At 40.1% G+C, this 17230-nt stretch overlaps 1 protein-coding gene across 1 annotated transcript in view; it reads right to left on the minus strand.

The window, feature by feature from the left end:
• Positions 1-12717: 12717 nt before the first annotated feature.
• Positions 12718-17230, minus strand: part of ST18 (ST18 C2H2C-type zinc finger transcription factor) — a 106046-nt gene continuing 101533 nt past the window's right edge. Inside the window, exons 20-21 of the mRNA XM_026516483.3 lie at positions 15198-15341; positions 12718-13013 (exon numbers count right to left, since the gene is read on the minus strand). Of these exons, the coding sequence (XP_026372268.2) occupies positions 12873-13013; positions 15198-15341 (285 nt within the window). The 3' untranslated portion in view covers positions 12718-12872. The remainder of the gene's footprint in view (positions 13014-15197; positions 15342-17230) is intronic.

The following is a 17230-nucleotide window of genomic DNA, read 5'->3' on the forward strand; positions in this document are numbered from 1 at the left end:
TGCTAAACATTGCACAATATATGTAATTCAAACCATCATGCTGTATGCCTTAAACTTAAACTTACAAAGTGATGTATGCCAATTATTTCTCAACGAAACTGGACAAAAAAAGAGATCAGATGTAGGCAGGGTGGTGAAGTGATAAGGGTATCTTTAGCCACAACCCTACTTGTCCATTGGCTGCTTCCCTCATCCCTGTGGTGTCTTACTTGGGTCCTTCACCCAGAAGTCCCTAAGACCAGGATTCCAGTGAATGTGATATTGGAAATGTTCCTAGGAAAAACTGGTAGGGGAGGAGTTAGGAAGGAGGGTCAGGGAGGTCCCCAAAGGTGGGATGTCAAGCAAAGCCCATAGAGAGTATCTACGGAGGGAAGCTTTGGCTCAACCCCACAGGGGAACTTTGAGAAATTGTGGGTCCCCTTCTGAGAGGGCAAATCAGAGACAAAGGAACTGCAGTAGTCATATCCCCAGGCTTGCACAACAGTCCAGAGGGACTGAGGGTGAAAAGATATAACTCCCTTGGCACTGCCAGTTGGGCACACATAGCAGCAGCCTGCCCAGGGACTAAGTGCCAAAGACCTCCAGAGAAGGCGGCACAAAGTTGTTGAGGGGATCTCAGAGCATCGGTGTCCTCAACCACCCCAGGGCAGAGCTGCAACAAGAGCACCACACCCTTTCTCACCTGTCTCAGCAGCTCTACCATCCTTCCTTGAGACTGAAGTTCACTGCTCCTTCTTCAAGACCCTAATCAAAAGCCATATAGGTGGCCAACAGACACAAGAAAAGGTGCTCAACATCACTAATCATCAGGGAAACGTGAATCAAAACCACAATGAGATATCACCTCCCACCTGTTAGAATAACTATTATCGAAAGACAAGAAATAACAAGTGTTGATGAAGATGTGGAGAAAATGGAACCTTTGTGCACTGTTGGGGTGACTGTAAATTGGTGCAGTCGCTATGGAAAACAGTACAGAAGTTCCTCAAAAAATTAAAAATAGAAATAACATATGATCCAGCAATTCCATGTCTGGGTACTCATTCAAAGAAAACAAAAACACTAACTTGAAAAGAGATCTGCACCCGCATGTTCATTGCAGCAGTTATTTATAATAACCAAGATGTGGAAACCATCTAAGTGCCCATGGTTGGATGAATGGATGAAGAATACTCCTATAGTCAAATAAACCAAATCTAACACAATCAAGCATTTTACTCTTCATGTTAAATTAGAAAATCTTGGATGAATCTAGAGAATATAATATGCAAAATTAAATAAGTCAGAGAAAGAGAAATACCATACGATTTTACTCATATATGGCATTTAAGAAACAAAACAAACAAGAAGGCAGAAAAACAAACAACCCGACTTAACTGTAGAGAACAAACCGGTGGTTGCCAGAGGAGAGGTAGGTGGGGTGGGGGGAGGGGTGAAATAGACGAAGGGGATTAAGAAGACACTTACTGTGAGGAGCACTGAGAAATGTATAGAATTGTTGAATCACTATATTGTACACCTGAAACTAATATAACACTTATGTTACTTATACTTAAAAAAAAAAACCCACAAAAACCAAAAATCAGCCAAATTAGAAAATCCTAGCATGACTATAAGTCATTCAGATGATAGCAATTGTTTGGCTCTGGCAGGAAGTTTCTCGATATTTGATTGAACATGGACCCAGAAATAATGCCATGATTTCCCACTCCTTAGTAATTTCAGTGCTTCAGAGGTATTAAGGTGACAAATACCTCACAAACATTTAGTTTCAATGTTAACTTGGATAATAGCTATAAATGGATTTCTAATCCATTCCTTAGGTGTATATGTCTCTGAGAGCATTTTGGAATGTACTTGATCTTAGTATAGTTTATAAATATGTCCAATAATGGGGCATTGATTTCTTTCTCCACTGAGTGAAAAAATAATCAAGTTTTGTGAAAGTATTAACTCCAGGTGATTGAACTGTCGAACCTGTAGTTTGCTCTATTCAGGAGATTCTGCTATCTTACTCTCAGCATTAGAAATTATGATATTTTAGCTTTAAAGTTATAGGTTCATCCTATTTCTGACACTGATGATCTTTGAGGTCCCAACTTAACAAAGCTTCATGAAATCTGAGAGATGGTTTTAATTGGCAGTATCAAGGTAATTAAAAAATATCTTTATTTCATTCTTCATTTAAGAAAAATCTTGATTAGCATTTATGCCTTCCCTTTTATTAGACAGCATACTTCAGGGTGAAAAGCCAAACTCACTTCCTGGTTCTTTACAAAAAACGCTAAGAATATGTATATTCAGTGTCCAAAGATAATTTTCCAATTTTCACTGTTTCCTTCAACACAGCATTAAGACCAAGAAGCATATTGCAATGCCAGCTGCTCTCTATGAATGAAGTAGTTTGTGGATTGGCATTCAGGTTGAACCAGTTTTATTCCAGTACAAATGCCCTTCCTTTTTTCACACTTAGCAGGTGCTCCATTAGTACTGATACTTAGTATAAATAATGTCTTAAAAATTGTCATTAATTCAGAAAAAAAAAATCTCACAGATTTTGGGTGATAACAGAACAAGGCTTCTTCATTAACTGTGTGGAAGCATACATAGTGCGTGTGACTGCAGGTTCCAGACCCAAAATGGCGGGGTTCAAATCCAAGCTCTGTCACCCAGGAGCCTTGTACTTCCAGTTAAGAAATTATGGGGACAATTGGGTGGCTCAGTTGGTGAAGCGTCGGACTCTTGATTTTGGCTCAGGTCATCATCTCCAGGTCGTGAGACAGAGGTCGGTGAAGGGCTCCACACTCAGTGGGGAGTCTGCTTGAGATTCTCTCACTCCCTTTGCCCCTGCCACTCCCCCACTCTCTATCTCTAAAAAAACCAAAAGAAATCTCTACATGCCTCACTTTCCCCATATATCACCGGAGAGAGTATCTGCCTCACAGGAATATGTTTTTCTAAATTGAAATACTTGTGTTAGAATTGCCACCTCTTCATTTTCACGTCAACAAATCAGTTTTGAGCTCTCAATTCATTTCCATATCAACAAAACAAGACAATGAAAATGTAATCAACTTAAACATAAAGCTCAGCTGACTTGAAAATACATTTGCAGAGATGATCTGCACCCCATTAACAAAATGTTAGCCTGTATAAACTAACCCAGGGCATCCACAGCTTATGTGCAATTCTTAAGAACCAACTGATAAACGGGGTTTCTGCAGGAATAATAATTGAGATTTTATTTCAAATCTGTCAAATGCATTTGACGAATTTATTCCCCTGCCTGTTCTTCTAAAACTGCTACACTTCCTAGAGATGACGGGGCAGACACTGGGGTCTCTCTGTGGCCTGCTCACCACACTTTGGAAGCCCAGCCTTAGATGATCAGCTCAGCATCAGAGGTCTTTTTTTCACCTGGAGTAAAAATAAATCTATTATCTATCTATCTATCTATCTATCTATCTATCTATCTATCTATCATCTATCATCTATCTATATCTATCATGTGAGTGAATTTTCTTGGCTAATCTGAAAGTTGTAATAATTCTACTTTTTCAAATGTTTCTTGAACTTGGCCTTCCTCCTAACTTTCAGTGTAATTACCTTTGGTCAGGCTCTCACCATCTTTTCAACCTTTGCAATAGTGTCCAAGCTGGTATTCCCAGCTTACTTGCTCCCATCGATTTCATACCCTTCCCAGGTGCAATATTTTTCTCAGTCAAGGACCAGATTGCATAAATGTGGGGAGTTACACAGACTTGGGTTTGAATTCTAGCTATTTCATAAGCCAGCTGGGTGCTCTTAAACAGATGACTTAAGTTTTCTGAGCCTTACTTAAAATATAGAAACAAATATCTACCTTGTTGGGAGAGACATAAGAGTACATATGCTCAGTAGCTGACATCCCTCCTTTGGGCTCTACCCTCCACCCTTCTGTTCATCAGTTTTGACTAAGTCAAGGTTCGTATGTCTGTGTGCTAAGGGCAAAGACAGTGTGTATGCTTTTTATTGGCCCCTTCCCAGATACATGCAATGAAGGAGTGTTGGATTGAGGTGTCTATGGTCAGGCTGTGCTATGGTCGTTAGTAGATAATGGGCTTGCTCCTACTACATTCTGAGAACCTGGAGTGTCCCCCTACCTAGAAACTCCTGCTGTCGCTGGATAGCTGGTCCCCACAGTCAGCCATACCTATAAGCTCTTAAGGCCTCAGGATTCCTTACCCCCACTTACCTTGGAGAGCAGAAACTATCTATCCCACATAGCTTACCATATACATTAATACAACTAATTAATATTATTGTAGTGTCTTTATCCACTTGACTTCACAATTCCAGGAAATTCTGCCCAGGAAGATAGAGTTGCAAATAGCTTTATTTTTAATTTCAGAAACTCCTCCCCCCCCCAAATCTATTTAAATGGACATCAGAGCTGTCAGTTTTCAATAGATAGCATCCAACAGCTGTTTAGACTCCAAGACTCCTTTCAAAATGCTCGCCTCTTAACCTGTGTCCAGTGATTGTCAGCCATTATATCACGAAATTTACTCAATCCCAGTCAAGCACTGCCATGGAGAGATCACTTTTAAACCAGAGCCCCCTACAATATAAATATCCCCTGGTTGCCTTTCCCCATCCAGAAGTGATGCTCTTCTTCCTGTGGTAGCAATGAACTCAGTTTTCTTTTTCAACAAAAGATTGTGCTTGTGTAAAAGAAAAGAAATCGGGGCGCCTGGGTGGCTCAGTCATTAAGCGTCTGCCTTCGGCTCAGGGTGTGATCCCAGCATTCTGGGATCGAGCCCCACATCAAGCTCCTCCACTGGGAGCCTGCTTCTTCCTCTCCCACTCCCCCTGCTTGTGTTCCCTCTCTCACTGGCTGTCTCTCTCTCTGTTAAATAAATAAATAAAATCTTTAAAAAAAAAAAAGAAAAATCCACCAGATTTTTTTTCTTCCTTTTTTTTTTTTTTGTAGGTTCATGCTCAACATGGGACTGGAGCTCACCACCCAGAAATCAAGAGTCACATGCTCTACCAACTAAGCCAGCCAGAGCCAGGCACACCCCTTTTTTGGTTTTCTAATATTTCTTTTGAAAATTTTATGTATTTTTTAATTATTTATTTATTTGAGAGAGAGAGAGAGAACATGCCTGTGAGCAGGGGGAGGAGCAGAGGGGGAGGGAGAGGGGCTCGACCTCATGGCCTGAGCTGAAACCAAGAGTTGAGTCAGATGATTAACTGACTGAGCCACCCAGGCGCCCTGGGTTTCTAATTTCTAATAGGTTCTCTAAGCCTCTAATTCAGCACTGTATGTAGCTATGCACTAAAAGAAACAAACAAACAAAACGATTCCAGCTATCATAGTGATCTTTTAAAACAGAATTTGGTTTTGTAGATTGGTTATTGTGGGGGAAAAAAGCTAAAATGGCCAGATTTCCAGGTTATGCTAGCTTATTTGATATATGTATGGATCTTATGGTCTGATTAGCCACTTTGCTTCTTTGTCTGAACGCATAAAAATTATCATAGTTCTCAGATGTTTTCATATTTGGAGGATTTCTCCCTCAAAAAGCAAGCAAACAAACAAACAAAATGCATTGTGATTTCTAAGCTGTAGAAAGGTAAAACGTAGAATATTTTCTTAGATTTTCTTTTGAACGCTCGTTTAGCTTTTTGCAGAAGGAATAGTCAGACAGATATGTAGTGAAAGTCAAACAGGCAACTGCACAATTTCTAGTAGTTACATTGACTATTAGTAAAAAGAGAAGGAGAATTTCATTTTAAAACTATAGTTTATTCAACCCCGTGTGCCCCAGGTATTTTTACACCTGCTGTGACACTAGATGTAATTCAGTGCTTGACCCCTGTGATTGTGAATGATGCTGGAAGCACAGGAAGACAGAGGCAAGGAAGGGGCAGGTGGGCCTGAGGTTGGGAGGGGAGGGTGCGCAGGATGGATGGAAATAAGCAGCTTTTTTTGGGAAGAGCTGAGAAGAGGTGAAGGTGTAAGATGTCCTCACTTGTGCACAAGTTACTTAAACACTTTGTGAATCCTCTTCAAAATATGTAATGATTATAATAATTCTGAATTCACAGAATTGTAGTGAGAGTTAGAGCACTTGGGAAATTCCTGTTGAACGTTAAGCACTGAATAAATGTTAAAACACACACACACACACACACACACACACACACACACACACACACACATCCGCCCTTTAAAAAAAAGACTTTAGAGTGTTCTGGAGTACCTATAGGGACAGGGAGCTGGCTTCACACTCGTCCAGGCCCATGGATTAGCTTCCGCTGTTAACTGTAAGGAATTTGAATTCAGTTTTTATTCACTTTTCAAAATCCTTATGTTATCAAGGAATTTAATTTTTCTTGTCCTTGTTTCTTCCCCTTCCCTTTCACTCCCTCCTCCCTCTGCTCCTCTTTTTCTTCCTCCCCTGGTTCTGTTGACTGTTTACATTTTCTTGCTGGTCTAGATGGAAAAGGGCATGTGGGAGAGAATAAAACATTCAGTTTTGCTTTATGTTCACAGAAGTATCTAAGGAGGTTGTTGAAAATCTTTAGAGTTAAGCTTGTAGGTGTTTGGGTGATTCAGAATTGAGCCATGTATGCACCTGCTTGGTGAAAAATTGAAGATACAGCTATGCATTCATGGTTGGGTGTAGGAGTTATGTGGGTCTGTCGAATCCTCCAGAATACAGACAAAATTATGTTGATACAACAAAACGTAGTTTACCTTGACAGAGTCTTCCCTTCTGTGGAGGGGGGCAAGCAAAGGGTAAGTATGTATGTGCTTTGGGGGATCTGATTTAAGGAGGACTTTTTAATAAGAGTGTGGTTCGAATTGGGTAGATTCATGACATAACTGTTTAGAAGAGACACCATAGCAAAGCTGGGGTTCAAAGTGAGTCTCAGAAAATAGTCATTTCAGGCTGGCTGTTGTTCTGAGATGGGTATTTACTCTGAGAGTACCTTGAGTAGTTCCTGTTCAGATAAATATACTGTTAAGAAGTTCCTGGAACAAATAATGAAAATATTTTCAATTTTTCTTCCTGGGCAGAAATTTCCTGGAATAGTAAACTCATGTTAATGGGCACAACCCAGTAGTGGAGGCATGTCAGAGAAGACAGCACACTAAGGCCCGGGCACAGTCAGCTGTGTGTGTGTTTTGGGTCTTTGAAAGTTCTCTCTTTAATTTTTGAAATTCAAGTACACTAGCCTTGGAAATAAATATTTACAAAGATTTCCAGTGGTTAAAAGTCTGATCCTTTAAAGGCATTATTAGGGTGTCAAATCCCCAAAGTGCCGTTCTTCAAAATATCTAGCCCATACATCCAAGTCTGGATTTCATCTCAAGACAAACAAGGTAATCAGTCACAGAAGAGAAATGACTGTATTTATATATGATAATACATATTTGAGTGGACAATTGTGGAACAACAGCTGTTTCTTAAAATCAGGGAACTTCACATTCTCTTTATGTTTTTAAATATCTAATAGCTGGTAAAGGTCGGTACACAGTGAACTTTTATTTGTCAGAGGTCAATCCAAAACTGTCAAGCATACACGAAGCAGCTAGTGACGGAACACAGTAATTATGTTGTTTTGCCCTAAAAAATGAGTTATTTACATTTTCTTCATAGTTTGGCTGTTATAACAACCCGTATTAAGATTTTCAATCCCAATTCATCAAATAAATGATTAAAGTGTCATATTTTTATGATATGCCTTTACAAGAAAAATACATCATAATAGTGTGGTTTAAATGTGAAAATGATGCTTCTTTGAACAACTCTATCTGGAGTGGTGATTAAACTGACCTCCTCTTGCCCAATGACTGTGACTGGCAGCAGGTTAGGATGGCGGCCAGCGAGCTGGGGGTTGGCTAAAGACAGTAATGATGGTCTGCAAGAGGGACAGGAGCTGCTCTCTGGGTCAGAGCTGAGTTGAATCCTGAACCCTGGTACTTATCTCTGGGGCATCAAGCAAATTCTGTATTCTGTCTGAGCCTTAGGTTTCTATCTGTATGTTCATAATCCCCATCGCAACGTTGCGGTGAAGCATTGGAGAGCCAGCTCGGGGGCTTAAGGGCAGCAGGAGGCTATCAGTAATGGTAGGTAAGCCTTCTTACCATGTCCAGATTTAGGAATCTGGGACATGTCTGGGCTCTAGCATACATCTTGATCTGAACCAATTCTTATTTTCTTTCTTGCAGGTGAGGCGGGATCTGACAGCTGACTAGATGGATCCCCATGGATTACATCTTCAAAATGGTAGAAAGAGGTTGAATCCTAAGTCTACCTTTCCCTAGTTTTCTGGTCTCGGGCAAGTTACTCACTTCCCTAAGCACCAGTTTCCCCATCCGTTTAATTGGGCACAGTGATATTTACTCCATAAACGTGGTTGAGGATTTCATGAGACACAGTATACAGGGCTTCACTGATTGTGTCTGACAGTGTAGACAGCTATTAGCCAATTAAATCTGCTTACTTTATAATTATCTGCTGACTAATGAGAGGAAATAGCAGGGTACTATTCCCAGACCACACTAAAATGGACATAATGTGTGGGAAGAGATGTAGAAAACATTAGTTTTGTGAATAATAAGAAATCATTGATGTATCATAACAAGTCTCATTTTTTAAAACTTTTTCTGGTGAGGCAGCTCCTTTTTTTTTCATCCGGGCCCTTGGTTCAAGTGGAAGCATTTCAGTTCTGTATCTCAAGGCCCAGCACCTTTCATGGAATGGTGAGAACAGTCTCTATGTAGTAGCCTGAAAACAAGCCCAGCAACACTCACTATGGATTTTTATGTTCTACTATCCAGTAAAGGTACCGCACTGAACATTTTTCTTGCTTTGATGTAAAAATATTAATTGTTTGAATTGCTAGAATAATAAATATCTACAGTAGAAATCGATCCTGTCATTCTCTGTTTTTTGTTTTTTTAAAAGATTTTATTTACTTATTTGTCAGAGAGCAAGAGAGCACAAGCAGGGGGAGCTGCAGGTGGAGGGAGAAGCAGGCTCCCCGCTGAGTAGGGAGCCTGATGTGGGGCTTGATCCCAGGACCCCGGGATCATGACCTGAACCGAAGGCAGTCACTTAACCAGCTGAGCCACCCAGGCATCCCTCATTCTTAGGTTTTAAAGCTTTCTTTGGTATTCCGAAGTCGCTCGTGGAAATTGGCATCTCTCAACATGGCTGGTTATAGTGTGGCCCTCTCTGACACTTACCTGGGTTCTTTGCCTCTTATCTTCTCACTTCTCACTACTTTTTTGATATTTTCATTACCTTGGGCTGCTTGGTTGGTGATTTGTCTCAGCAGCTTGCTTTTGTACAGGCAGTTCCTGCCGCCTGTAATGCCTTTCCTGGGTACCTGCCCTGCACCCCTGTCACCAGCACTTTTCCCGGAATGGAGTTTGTTAGGTGCCCCTGCACACCTGCAAAGGTGTATTTGTACGCCTTTTCCACAGGAGCCTACATATGCGGCCATCACAGTACCTGTCACTCATTTCATCATCCCTCACTGGGTTGAATGGACGTGGAAGCCAGGAAGTGGGCCTTAAGCAAATGTCCTCAAATTAAACCTCTATTGTATTAATGTATGAAACCTAGTGATCACTCTCTTACTACGAATAGAATTGATACTCCTCTTCTGATATGCTGGGAGACAGGGACACAGACACCAGTTCCTGATGTGAAATCGCAATCAGGATAAGATACACATCCTCTTCGAAGGATGAGCTAAGAACACAGCTGAGCAGATCTGCATCTTGTGATCCATTTTCACAGGGTGTATCATATGCACATTTGGTACGAATACATTTGGTGACTCAAAGCAGGCCATCTTGTGCATTAACGGCTGTGTGACAACCCTTGTCCTGGGTAGGTCTACCCAAGTATAGCCCTGGCGTTCCTCTGGGGATCCAGACTTCTCTTCAGTCAATTTTTGCTTCATTACATGGATTACATGGGTCTTACCACATTGAGTATAAATGTCAACTAGTCCTAGAGATGTGTAAATCTGGGCAGAAACTGGAAAATTAAATTAAGCTGACTGTTCGACATTAGATAGGAAAAACACACAAGCAAAGGAGGTGCTGTCAAGAATTATTATTTTTCTTTAATTTGAGTTCAGCTGGCTTGTAGGAATATAGAGGTATACTCTACTGAGTATAAAGCAATTGAGGAATTGGCAGGGTGGGGCCTCTATCTTATCGCTCACTAGATACAGGTGAATCACCTGTTACTGCTAGCAAAATTTTTCCTTACATCAAAGGTAGCCACTGTTCTGGATGTGTATACTGAACCAAAGGCTGTGATGACTTATCAATTGGCAAAATATCCTGTCCCTTTGGGATGAAATAATAAGTCAGGCAGACTGGTTGGCAGAACCGATGCATTTTGATGCATCGGCACTACTTCGCTGTTACCTCAGCAGAGCTCCTCTCTGACAGCGTTTTTCATGGAATGACAATAATGGTCTCGATAGGGTAGCCCAAGAAAGAGCAGAGCAAAACTCATTATCAATTTTTATTTCCTACCATACACCAAATGTACAGCACTGAACACAATTTTGTTGCTTTGATGTAAGAAATATTAATTGTTTGAAGAAACAGTATACAAACAAGCTACTTCAAATTAAAAAAATGCATACATCATTGACTTTTTGTTGTTTACAAAAGACCCAATTTACAGTATCTATCATTAACAGAGTTGAAAGGAAAAAAATCAGTGCACATTACAAAACACATCAAGTACAAAGAAGGCAAATAAATACAAACATACTTCACAAAACAGTCTGCTCAAACTATGCAAACACAAATAAATTAACCCGAAGTCATAGTAAATTATAGTAATAAATACATAGGTTGGTAAGAGATTTCTTTTAAATTAAATAAAATATATAACAAACTTGTTAAAATATTTAGCAAATTAAACTTTTTTGTCTTTGTAATAAGTGAACTTATTTGTATGCATCTATCAAGTACTGTATAGCAAAATGTTTGCAAGTACATAACTTTAATAGAAAATTTTGTTTGGTGTCCCATTTATAATAGACAGCACATATGGTAGCTCTTTCTTTTTTTAAATGATTTTTAAATAAACACCGTTCCTACCTAAGAACAGACATCTCATTTTCACTAAACTAAGATTCATGGGTTCAAATGAACCCCAAACCGAAGATAAGCCCCACTTAGTACATAACAATGACCACAGTGTCATGGAAGTGGAATTACTGTTGATATTACTTTTCATTTGTGCAGGTAACAGTAATAACAGTGGACTATATCAAGCCTGTGAGTGCCATCACATTCAATCTACATATCCATGAGGCTAATAAAAAATAAACACTTTTGTTATAGCACAGAAAATTAAGCCCACACTAAGTTCAAGTGTCCATTTACACGGAGGCACATTGCACACGAGGTGTGTGTGCACACCAAAAAGGCAGTTTAGCTGGTTGTCTATACCTTTTTCTTAAAAAAAATAAATATAAAAAAACTTTTGAAACAATGCTTAACTACTTTACAATCCCTGAAATAGACATTGCCTTTACTATAGCAACTACTAAACTCTGATCCATCCAGAAATTCAAGATTTCGGGCTCAATTTCATGTGTGTGTGAGTGTATATGAGTGTGTCTCTCTGTGGGTGTGTGTCTGTGGGTGTGAGTGTGTATACTTTGTAGCATTTGTAGTTCTGTGGAAAGATTTTTTATCAAATTGAAAGTTTCCCTGTTGCCTAAGGAAGGTAAGACAATGTCGGCAGTGTTTACTCGGATCGGAGTAATGTTTTTTTCACGTGTTACTATATTTCCCATTCCTTTCCAGTCCACCCAGTAAGATAAATGCTATTTCAGGGGATATGGTATCTACAAAATTTTCCATTTGAATGTGTTTGTATTTGCTAAGTACAAATCTACATCAATATTGTCACTTGTATATTGTACCAACATATGGCAGGAAAGCCTGGCTGGTCACATCAAGTCTTATTTCTCATCTTGGGATAAGAGTTGCCAACTATCTGATATGACTTGAAAAACAAACAGACAAATCTGCATCACTAAAAAAGCTTATGTTTCTTTAAAACATGTCAAATAAATAATTCATATTAACTAAAACCGTACAGCCAAGTCGAATACTTTGCTGATTGCTATATTTAATTATTGCTAACAAATTCTGAACAGGCTGTTTTCCAGTACACTGTGCTTCTGTGAGTGCGCATTTCCCACTAGTGGGCGCCATTTATCTTCTTATTTCTTCCCCGCACCTCACGGCAAGCCCATTTATAAATACAAAAGCCAGTGAAAGGGAGGAAAAGAAGTGTGCAATAAAAATCAAACTGGACCATAGTGCAGTCCTTAGACAAAGATTTCCTTCTTACTTTTTGTTTTCTCATTTAAACCCAGCAAGGTATGTGATTTGAGAATAGCATTTCTATTTAAATTCTATTGGAAAATAAATTAATAAACACACTTGTAAAAATATGGCAGACTTCAAAATGCAGTTAAAAGATAAAAAACTCTTTGATTAGAAATAAATAAAATATAAAAATGTCACATTTATTTTACATATATTTTACAAAAAAAAAAACAAACCCAAAAGAGTGCAATGAAGAAATAAAATTAAAACATACGAAAATAAATAAGATCTAATATTTGACTGCATTGCTTTTAATCCAAAGAGTCTATCATAGTTTTTCTTTCCTTTTTATGTCAGCTGGGGGAAAAAATTAGTGCAATGTTGCAATTGTAAATTCAGTACGGCAACCTACGTGCCTTAGCAGCACAGGAGCCCCTTCCAGATCCGTCTGTGTTACTGCTGTTTGTAATTTCTGTTGCCCGGCAGCTCTGTGGTCCTACACATGGATGCCCTTCACTGCCTGTTTGATACTTTCCAGCAGAGCTTTGCATTCCGGGGAATAGTCCCGTTCCAGATTGCTGTACATGTCTGTGAGTGTATTTACATATGCTTCAAAATTCTGCTCACTGATAGGCCCCTAAATGAAGACAAAACACATTGAACCAATCAGAGTCACTCAGGCTGGGACAAAAGAGGACCACGTAACACAAAGAGTTATCAGTGACTCCAGAGTCTTAAAGGGAAGGGAAGGATCCATATGGCTGCTGAAGTTTGGGGAGATGGAGAGAGACTGTGTTGGGAGTCATCTGTTCCCTCTTTACTCCATTAATGAAATTGTTGTAGTTCTCAATATTTTGTGGTCAATTTGGAGCGGCATCGGGTAGATGTCTGGCTACTGAGCTGGGCTCCTCAAAGCTGCACTACTTCTCTGGGGAGGCTGCCTCAGATTCAACTGCACATGCTCAGCGTAACACAGACTTCCTGTCTACACAAGGGGAATGTCGGAGAGGCTATGAAGGAGGGCTTTGCTTGAACCAGGTGGGTTCCTTTGATAACACTGGGCTGGAATTAAAGGTATTTAAGATCTGAACAAGTTGCTCACTAACCAAGTGGAAATTTTTCCTTTTTTATCCTCAGACACCTTTTTGGCCATTTTCCCCTTGTGGCATCATTGTAATATATTCTTGTATGTTTCTGTTCCAGGTAGCGCATCAGATTCACCAAGTCAAGATGTGCCTATCTCTTATCCTTTTTGTGTGTTTTGGTAGCTCCTTTGCTTAATGTGGTGTTTCAGAGAGTGGTCACTTGATCCATGTAAATTGCACGTGAGCCTGAAGGGAACTGCATAACACAAAGGGCATGCTACTAACCATTTCCCGGTGCCTCCATTTTCCCACCTTTTTGAAAACATGTGACATGTGCTTTACTTACTTCACAAGATGCTTGGAAGAAAGGACTTCTAGAAGGTCTAAATTCTAGAGCTATGAAGGAGGTTATCATTATTGCTGTTATTTAGAAGGTAGTCTTGCTAAATCTGAAGATTATCTTGCTGTGCTCAGCAAAATACTGATCTGAATTATGAGTATTGTCTAATCATGGTTTTCTGTTCCCTTTCAGTTTCTGCCCTTGCTGTGTCGTGCTTTTCTTGGGGAGTTTGTAACTGGACCAGGACCCAGGCAGCAGAGTGGATAAAGGTCACACAAAAAGCCAGGCTCATCTGGCTTTGGAGCCTTGATCAAATTACATGAACTCTGAGCTTAAATTTCCTCAACTACAGGATGGGAAGGCCAAAGCTCAGTCTTTGGTGTCTGTGTGAACATCTAATGTAATTGGTCCTAAAAATCACCACTAGGATGCCTTGCATATAGCTCTACAAGGTACAAGTTCTCTTGTATGGTAACAATTATTTTTATGGCATTTGTGAAGGAAAACATGGTAACAAATACAAATTTCAAGTATGAATTAGGCAATGTTCATAAATAGTATTATAATAATGTCCAATAATTTCCATTAATACTGGCCATAAAGTAATAATTTATTTTCCTTTGTGTTCTTTATTATTACATTATTGATTTTTTTTTTTATTGTCAAGAGACACGTTTGGAATTGGGTAAAATGAGAACTCCATGCTTCAAAGTTGAGAAAATTGAGGGATTTAGTACTTTCAGGTAAACCAATCATATTTTTTCATTAAATTGCTGCTTCTTAAAATCATTCTATATGTAAAATTTGCAGCTTTAAAAAACTTGTTCTAAGCATTAAGGAAATTAAAAGCATTCAACAATGTAGCGTCTCTTCCAAATGTTTGTAATATTTATGAAAATGTGACAGGAACTAATTATCTATGAATTTTAAATAGTTGCCAAAACTCAAATATATGTTTAGATTTTGAAAATAATGATGACTTGCTCACTTTTTTATTCCGTATGAGAACTTAAGTATGTTCTTCTTGCTTAACGTCAAATTAAAAAATATATTTTTTTACAGCTCTTGAGTTGGGTGGATGGCACAAATGGCAGTAAACCTTCTAAGCTTTCTATTTGGAAATAAACTTTTAGTGAGGAAGCTTTGGCCACTAACCTTCATGTTACATTATAAAGCAAGTTTTAAATAAACCCTCACCTTTAAATGATTCCTGCAATATCAAAAACCCTGGTCTTCATGTAATTTAATGTATATCTGTCATGGCCCCTGCGAGGGAGGTTGCTGCCTGTCAGACACGATGGAGTGTGGCCCGCACCTGTGTGGTTGCTGACGGGCAGCCCTCGTGGTGACTGTGCACTGGCACTGCAATGGAGCAGTCAAGGTGCCGTGGACTTACCATCTGTGGGAGCTGAATGTCGGCGAGGCTTGAGATAAGAGCTTGGCTCAGGCCCGCCAGCTCCTTCAGCAGGCTCTCATTGTTCTGTTCTATGAGCTTGTTCTCCTCCTCTATTGTCTTTAGGTTGCTCTCCATAGATGTGATCTGAAATGGAAATAACTTGGGAATGTGAGCAGCTGGATTCTGAAGGAAAGGCATCCGCCGACCCTGACTGCCAAGGAGAGAGTACTCTGCAACTTCTCCTCATAAAACTGCAACCCATCATATTGCTTTAAGTTGGAATCACATTCCCAAGTTTACATCTTTAGCCCAGACTTCTCCCATGAGTTGCAAATTCCACATCTCCACATGGCTACATGGTGGCTATCTCAAGCTCAGCGTGTTCAAGAGTGAGGCTTTGCTACTCTCCCCCAAACCTGCTCCACACATAGTTCTCACCTTCCCAATTGAACATCGCTCAGGCCTTCGAGGTATCTCTGAAGGCTCTCTTTCTCTCATACTGTAAATCCACTGGGCTTCTCCTTCACAATATCCAAGATGGAGACTGTCCTCACCTGCACTGACGGCCCCTGGGCCCAGACACCCGAGTGACTGTGACTGCCTTCTCATGGGAGACCCTGCACCTGGCTTGGCCCCATGCAATCTCTTCTTGGTCTGTCTTCAACACAGCTACCAATGCAAGTCTCTTAAATATATATAGGTCAAATATGATTGGGTTAACCATTGGCTCAAAACCCCACAATGGTTCTGCACTCATTCAGAGTAAAAACAGCCTGGGGTGCTCCATGTGTTACCTCTGGGGTTCATCTCCTGTGATTCCTCCCTCGCTCGCTTGCCTGCAGCTGCGCTCACTCTGCTTTTTCTGAGAACTCTGAGCCTTCTCGAGATTTAGGGGTTTTGCACTTGTGGTTTTCACTGTTTAAACCCTCTGATCCCATACCTGTTTGACTACCTCCCTCAGCTTCTCAAGTATCTGCCCATATATGTCCTTCTTCCTGAGGCCAAGCCAGCTGTCCTATTTTATACTGAAATCTGGCCGCTTTTCCCTGGGCCTTTGTCCCATCCAGTGTAATTTGTCACTTATGATTCTTGTTTTGTTATTTTCTGTCTCCCCCTTCTAGACTTTAAGCTCCTCGAGTGTAGAGGCTCTTGCTGTCTTCACTAATGGTTCTCAAGAGGAGTCCCATGATTCATAAACCAATCCATCAAGCTCTTTTGTAGACCTGGTTGCTAATTCTGAAAGATTATGACACTGGGCACAGAGGGTAGGAAACCAACCCTGTGTTTCAGATGGACTGAAACCTTCTGTCTTAAGCTGCTGTGAGTGAGGACTTATGAGCTCAGTAACCTGAGACCCAAAAACCCTGCATTTCAGAAGAGGATGGAAGGGGGAGGTGTGCCTGGGTGGCTCAGTCAGTTAAATATCTGCCCTCGGCTCAGGTCGTGATCCCAGAGTCCTGGGATCAAATCCCACATCAGGTTCCCTGCTCAGCAGGAAGCCTGCTTCTCCCTCTCTCTCTGCTTGCTGCTCCCCCTGCTTGTGCTCTCTCTTTGTGCCAAATAAATAAATACAACCTTTACAAAAAAAAAAGAAGGGGGAAAGAAACTTCTGCCCAGGCTTTGCCTCATTATTCTTTTCCTTCTGATTTGTTGCAATATAGTCATTATTAGTGTTTTAAAAAACAAAATAAAACAAAACTCCTGGACTGAAATTTTAATTTCCACTTAGATACATTTAGTCGGGATGGGGCAGACGTTACATGGGGGAATACAGAATTAAGAAACTGCGTGGATTTTTCAGTAAAGAATCTATCCAGAAAAATCTCCAATAAGACCTGTTTCTAACAAATACACATTCAGAGATGTTCTAGAAAAATTAAGTGTGAAAAGTTGCTCTGTTTATTTGAATTTTGGATAAAACTAACTACTCTTATATCTTCTTATGACAATCTTTCTAAGGCACCATGCACTCTGCAGGACTCTAGTTACAGGATGATTGGCTTTATTTGCTTCTAAAGCCTTTAATGCGCCCA

Source organism: Ursus arctos, unplaced genomic scaffold (genome assembly GCF_023065955.2).
Source record: "Ursus arctos isolate Adak ecotype North America unplaced genomic scaffold, UrsArc2.0 scaffold_6, whole genome shotgun sequence".
Taxonomy (NCBI): domain Eukaryota; kingdom Metazoa; phylum Chordata; class Mammalia; order Carnivora; family Ursidae; genus Ursus; species Ursus arctos.